We start from the raw sequence: 7,598 nt of genomic DNA on the forward strand, positions 1-7,598 counted from the left end.
AAAAAAAAAAAAAAGATTTACTGCCTTGGAAACCCAAAGGAGGTTGCTATGAGTTGGAATTGACTCTATGGCAGTGAGTTTTTTGAGCAGTTGTTTAAAAGATCAGAAAATCTCATCAGTTACTAAAATATCTGGTATTAGTAAGTGATAGTATGTCTGAATTTCTACTGGTCAATTTCTTGCTCAAAATTAAAAATAAAGGCTCATAATTTTTTGAAGATGGCTAAATTTAGGACTAAATAGATAGAAAATGAAATAATCTGATCAAAATCAGTCTTTCTCCCTCATATTATTTTAATTTTCTTTTTGTTGAAGGAGTGGCATTGTTAGCCTCTCACAAAGTCCTCTTCTGTATTAGATGTCATTGGTGGTTATAGTTTCTTGGATTGACTGTGATTTGAAATGTTAAACTTGGCATAATGCTGTCTTGTTCTGCCTCTAGACTGAAAGGTCATTGGGGCAGTGCTGTTTGTACTTAGTATTCTCTGGAATCCTGCCTGAACATTTGTGTACTTACAGGGTGATAGTAGATACTCGGAGGAGTGTTATGTGATATGCCAGTAAAAAAATAATTTTTTTTTTTTCAGTTTACTGGCCTTAAGTAATTTTTAAGCTCTGCAATTTCTGTGATGATTTTCAACAGTGGAACGGTATTTGAAGTTAATGCAATGTTTCTCATTTAGAATCACTGTCATTATCGGGGCTATGTGGAAGGAGTTTATAATTCATCCGTTGCTCTTAGCAACTGTTTTGGACTCAGGTAAGAAATTTTCTTTATATGTTTTTACCCTCTTTCCCTTATTACTCAAACTTTCTCCTGTTTCTATCTCCGAATCAAGTAATTTTGGGGCACTTTAACAAAATTAGATTTTACTTTGAGCTCGCTAAAGATTTTTATAGCAGCTATATTGTAGTCATCATTATTAGTATACTTACTTACGAAAATGTTACAGTTGATTAATTTTAATACCTGAAGGGAAAATTTTATCTTTTGAGACTGTTAAATATTTTTTTTTTTTTTTTTGCTATTTGAAGTATACATTAAATTTCTGTAATACTTTATAAATCTTTTAGCTATATACTTTCACTTAAGCTTTATGATAACTATGAAAGAGCTCATTATATCCATATTTAGATAGACAAACTGAGGTTCAGAGAAATGGTAGCACACGGCATGTGAAGTAATAATAATGTTAAAGTTACATTTATTAAGTGCCTGGTGGTATGGCAATATGTGGTTGGTTGACTGCATAATTGATTGACTGAACTTAGATTTATTACTTCTCAAACTAACTCTAAAGATGCTAGGATTATTTCCATTTAAATGGAAATATTTACTAAATAGTTATTGTGTGCCAGGCAGTGTTCTAAGTGTTTGTACTTAATAAATGATTTAGCCACCACTTGCTTGTCAGTTAGTCATACAATGGTGGCTTGTGTGTTGTTCTGATACTGGAAGCTATGACACCATCAAATATCAGCAGGGTCATCCATGGTTGATAGATTTTATCAAAGTTTCTAGACTAAGATAGAGTAGGAGGAAAGGCCTGGTGATCTGCTTCTGAAAATTAGCCGTTGTAGCCAAGTCAGTAACAACAGAACATTATCTGATGTATTCCTGGAAAATGAGCCCCTTGGGATGGAAGACACTCAAAACATGGCACAATAACCACAGCAGTAATGGCACAGAACCAGGCAGTGTTTCATTGTTATACGTAAGGTTGCCGTGAATCGGACCTGACTTAGTGTCAACCAGCAACAACAACAGCACACATAATTTAGTTTTCAGAACAACCCTGTGCAGAATGTAAACTAAAAATCAACCCAAAACTTGTTACTGTTGAGTTGATTCTGACTCATAGTGATCCTGTAAGGTAGAGTACAACTGTCCCACAGGGCTTCCGAGGCTGTAAATCTTTGTGGAAGCAGATTGCCACATTGTTCTTCTAGGGAGTAGCTGGTGGGTTCGAGCCACCCATCTTTCATTTAGCAGCCTAGTATTACTTAACTACTGCACTACCAGAGCTCCTTATCAAGCTTATGTTAAATAACTTGCTCCAAGTCCTACAGCTAGTAGGAAACATATTTGGGATTCAAACTCTGGTCCTCTGGCTAGACTCCATGCTTTTTCCCACTACTCCATAATGCCTTCCATTTTACAGTAATCACCCAGAGAGGTTAAATAACTTTTGGGCAGTAAGTTAGTAAGTAGCAGTCTTGAGTTTAAATTTAATTTTGTCTGACTCTAAAATCTCTATTTTTTTGCTACTCCTCTTTATACATGTTAAGAACTAGGACTTGAATTCAGAGTTTCTGATTTCTTTTCCTGTGTATCTTTTTTCTTCAAAATTGTGTATGTGATAAACACAATGTTTAGAGGATTGCTGCATTTAGATGATGTGAGTTATGGGATTGAACCCCTGCAAAACAGTACTCTTTTTGAGCATATCTTTTATCGAATGGATGATGTCAACAAAGAGCCTCTGAAATGTGGGGTTTCCAACAAGGATGTAGAGAAACAAATCACAAAGGATGAAGAGGAAGAGTCTCCAAACATGACCAAGCTACTTCGAGTAAGGAAATAGTATCATTCTTTATGGTTCACATTACTGTTCTTAAAAAATCATGTGTTTGTCCATTTAACTAATACTTGTTTGTTTATTGACAATTTTGTGTCAGACATTGTGATAGGTTATGAGGGATATAAAGATGATCACTATGCAGCTTTTGCCACCAACCTGGTAAGTCTAATTGGGGATGTAGCATCTGTGGGTTTTGGAAACTGGGACTTAAACAGTAATGCGTATTTCTTCCAGCATTGTTGCATAGTCTTTCAGAGAGCAGTGGAATTTTTAATTTAGATATATCTTATACAAACTGGATTGGTGATTCTTGAACTTTAGATTGGAGAAACAGAGATTTGATTGTAGGGCATTAATTACTTTAAATGTCTTCCAAAAATACCATTTTGAGACAACTTTAGGGCTTCCTGACTTACTCTTGAGATGAGTCTCTTAGACTGAAATGGTTCTAGAACTAGATCAACCTCACCTGTAGGAAATATACCTTTCTGCATATGAGAGCTGTTTCTGTGTTGAAAGAAGCATGTGCCTGGGACTGCCTTTAATTCTGTCAATATCTGGTATATTTTTGATAAACTCATACTAGTTCATGGTATTATTTCATTGTCTTTCCTGCTATCCACTCTTAATTATTGGACTATTCTTTTTAGATACTGGAAACATTTACATTTTAGCTTATCCTACTTTATATTAATTCTTGTAAAATCACAAATATATATATATATTTTTTAAAGTGGCAGCTTTGTCTCCACTTTTGCTTTGTGCAATTGAGAGATAATCTTTCTTTCTTTATCTCTGCAGTGTATTAATGGAGTTTCCCATTAAACTGTGTATATGTGTACATGTGCATGTTTTTACATGTTTATGTGGTTTTAATTTCAGAAAAATCAGTAATTCTGTTTGGAAACCTGAATAACCCATTTTATCTTTAACTAGATTTTTTTCCCTCATATTAGTACAGATATCAGATATTACTATTTTCTTTGTTTTTAATTATGGTTTTGGTTTTATTGACCTAAAGTCACTTAATGTGAGAAAATTTCCTGATATTGTCAGCAGACATGAAATAAGCATCCGTAAGTTAGGATAAGATGATTATTTAAGAGAAACCTGCAGCCTTCTCACTTCTTTTTGTTTCTGTGTTTGATAGAGAAGAAGAGCTATCCTGCCCCAGACCCGATATGTGGAACTATTCATTGTAGTAGATAAGGAAAAGGTAGGACTGGTGAAAGTTTTCTTCTTTTTCATGAGAAGCACATGAAAAGTGAGCATCCCATGAGAGAAATATGAAATGTAATATATTTATACTATTTTTCTTAAATGACAATTTTAAAATTAAAATTGTTTTTTTTTTTTGTGTGTGTGTAATTTAATATTTGTAATTCCATCAGGAGCTGAATGTAGCAATTCTTTACAGGTGATTTTTTTTCCCCCTGCTCTTTCTGGTAACTTGCTTATGCTCAGTTTCTTAAAACTGTACCACCTATCAGTTAAAGTCTTGAGAACTTTTCAGATCACTTTCAAGGACTGTGGTTGGAAATAGTCAATTAAGTGTTGCTTTGCTTACTAGGATTTTAGCTAACATATACTTCCCTTTAAGAGAGAGAAAACGTTTATGCCCTGGCATACTTCAGAAGGGAGTATGACCTAGAAATCAAAGAGGAGGCTAGTTCATTTTACCATTTAGTGTTAATTTCAGTGGACAAGACTAACGCGAAAGGAGTTTCCTTATCTGTATTTATTTATTTTGCGTATCATATGATTCCATGTATATGAAATATCCAGAGTATGCAATTCTGTAGAGACAGAAAGCTGATTAGTGGTTGCCAAAGGCTAGGGGCTGGGGAGAATAGGCAATGACGACTTAATGGTTCAGGGTATCCTTTTTTTTTTTTTTTTCTTTTCAGCATTCTCTTGTGATTTGAGTGAAAGTTTACAGAACAAATCAGTTTTCCAGTCAAGAATTTATACATATTTTGTTTCATGATATTCGTTGCAAAAGCCTCAATGTAACAACACTCTCCCTACTTCCTCTGTGAGTTCCCCATTTCCGTTCATCCTTCTTTCCTATTCCTTCCTATCTTCTGAGTTTTATTTTTTGGCAAATGCTGCCCTTTTGGTCTTGTATGGTATGGTTGATTGATTGATCTGAGGAATACATCTTTCCCTGGTGTTATTGTTCACTTTATAGACATGTCTATTCTTTGGCTGAAAGTTGATCCCCATGGGTAAGTTTGGTACCAGGCTTGAGGGTGTCTTAAGAGCCACAGGCTTGGGGACTCTACCAGTCTCTCTATCAGACCAGTAGTTCTGGTCTTTTTATGTTTTTGAATTTGTTTTGTATTTTTTTCTTCCCACTCTGTCCAGGACATTCTGTTGTGCTCCTGATCAGAGCAGTAGGTAGTGTAGCTGGCTACTGTCTAGTTTTTCTGATCTTTGGGTAGTGGAAGCTGTGGTTTGTGTGGTCTATTAGTCCTTTGGGCTACTTATTTCCTTGACTCTTTGATGTTCTTCACTCTTCTTTGCTCCTGATAGGGAGAGACCAATAGTTGCCTATTATATGGCCACTCACCAGCTTTTAAGACCCCAGTCACTACTCACCAAAGTAGGATATGGAGCATTGTCTTTATGGACTGTGTTAGGCCAATTGACCTTAATGTCTCCCAAGACTATGGTCCTAAGCCCCCAAACCTTATTCATTTATAAAGTTTGCTTTCCTTAACCGAGAGAAGTAATCTGTTTATGTCAGCATTTATACGATTATCAATTTTAGATATAGTGGGCATATAATTTAAAATATGAGTTATTTGAAAATTCATCTTATTTTTACTGCCAACTTTGTTGTTTGTGTGAAAGAGTTTATTGTAGAAACAGTATAATTGGCAGTTCCTTTTTTGTGAACTACAGAGACAGTTTTGAGGATTTTTAAGATAAAATTTATCCCTTCTAGTGTATAGGTTGAAACAAACAAGCTGTGTTTATTATAAGATAGAAACTTACTCAGATTTGTTAATTATAGGTTCATTACCCTCAGGTGGTCCAAGGAAAAGGTATAGGGAATGTGAGCAAGTGTGAACTCTGTGACTCCAGTAATGGGTAAAACATTCTGTAGGATGTTTCAGACAAATCACAAAAATAGGGATTTAATATTGTTTTCTTTCTTGTTCTTTCTAGAGCAGCTTGTTATATACCGGTAGAAAATGGTTCAAAATAAAAATGGTTCTATTTCAATCAGACCTTTTCAAATGTATTAAAACATTTTTTCTTGTTAAAGAGAGTCATGGTGAGATTGCCTGAGTGATAAAATATGATATATTCTGATATTAATACCTGAATCAGAGTGCAACTATAAATTCTTCTTTAAAATTTCATTTTGTTGGTTGGTTAGTTAGTTGTACTAAATGTTAAAACAGACATTTAGATTGAACTCAGGTCACAAAGAAAATAATCAGTCATATCAGTTACTTGGCTTAATATGGTTAAACTTTTATATATCTCTGTGTATATACATAGGAGCTCTGGTAGCATAGTGCCTAAGGCACTTGACTGCTAACCAGAAGGCTGGCAGTTCAAACTCACCCACCAATCCTCAGAAGAAAGGTTGGGCAATCAACTTCTGTAGTGATACTGCCTTAGAAACCCAAGGAGGGGTCGCTATGTCGATAGCACATAACAACAACAACATGTATATACATAGGAGCTTTGGTAGCGTAGTGCCTAAGGCATTTGACTGCTAACCAGAAAGCTGACAGTTCAAACCCACCAGCTACTCCTTGGAAAGAAGTTTGGACAATCTACTTACACAGTGATACCGCCTAAGAAACCCAAGGAGGGTTGCTATGAATTGGGTTTGACTTGATGGCAGTGAGTTTGTTTTTTTTTGGTGTATGTATATACATAAGGAGCTCTGCTGGTGTGGTTAAGGCATTTGGCTGCTACATACATCTAATATTGTAACTACTGACCATGGGTTAATTACTTCATTACTATTATTATAGCCTATGATTTAGAGTTTATTGATAGTACCTTTAGCCTAAGAAGTGAAAGGCTCAGGAAACCTTGAAAATTATCTTTTATTCTTTTATACATTTTAATTGTTTTAAACTTTACCTTGTGAAATGCTTGGAAATATTTTTGCATTAAAATGAATAAAAAGACCCTTAAGAATAAAATTTGTTTTAAATTTATACTAATTTAGAGAAACATTAGGACTTCAATTTTTTTCATGATTATTCAGTTCATACTTGTGCTTGTTTTTCTTTTGTTCCTACTTATCCCTAAATGTATCCTTTAGATTTGTTAATTTGAAATGCTGATAAATGCCTCCATGCTTCAAATTTTGATTCAGAGGAAATACTTGGATTCTTATTTTCTTTGTAACAGATTACAGTAATTCTCTTAAATTACTTTGATGATAATGATTTCCTGCTTTGTTTTTCAGTATGACACAATGGGGAGAAATCAGACTGCTGTGAGAGAAGAGATGATTCGTTTAGCAAACTACTTAGATAGCGTAAGTTGTATTTTCTGTCAACCAGGATGATTCTCTTGTGTCTCTTCACAGTCTCAGAACAGAATTTTAACATTATCTCGGTGTGTGTTCTGATTATCTTAGGGTCTAAGATCTGCTTTCTACTTTGATTATAACTTTTCTTCTGTTAGAAAGGAAAGTACAAGCGTAGAAACACTTTGAGAAGAACAGACTTGTTATTAGCATATATTTTATCTTCAGAGTATATAGACTAAGGTCCTTTGGTTTATGAAAGATATTTAAATTTTTATTGAGAGAATCTTGTTTTGAATAAGGCCACCTCCTACTCTTCTCGGGATGGTAGCAAGGGAGCCGTCTGAGCACTAGTGAACACTTTCCCTTGTTACCCTCCCGAGAGGGACCGGGTCTCCGGGAGCAAGGTAAGCATGGGCGTAGCACAGAGTAGCAGGCCGGAAGAGCAGGAGAAAGGGGTAAAACCCAGGGAGCCAAAGAGAAGAGCAATCAGCCGAAGGGATTAGGTGAGG

General features: G+C 35.2%; 1 protein-coding gene across 1 annotated transcript in view; it reads left to right on the forward strand.

Moving 5' to 3' along the window:
- Positions 1-7,598, forward strand: part of ADAM9 (ADAM metallopeptidase domain 9) — a 233,057-nt gene that overhangs the window by 72,488 nt on the left and 152,971 nt on the right. The window contains exons 5-8 of the mRNA XM_007935059.2: positions 684-760; positions 2,378-2,573; positions 3,733-3,798; positions 7,024-7,095. Of these exons, the coding sequence (XP_007933250.1) occupies positions 684-760; positions 2,378-2,573; positions 3,733-3,798; positions 7,024-7,095 (411 nt within the window). The remainder of the gene's footprint in view (positions 1-683; positions 761-2,377; positions 2,574-3,732; positions 3,799-7,023; positions 7,096-7,598) is intronic.

Source organism: Orycteropus afer, unplaced genomic scaffold, assembly GCF_000298275.1.
Source record: "Orycteropus afer afer isolate SDZICR_OR568_19922 unplaced genomic scaffold, OryAfe1.0 scaffold00024, whole genome shotgun sequence".
NCBI classification, from domain to species: Eukaryota; Metazoa; Chordata; class Mammalia; order Tubulidentata; family Orycteropodidae; genus Orycteropus; species Orycteropus afer.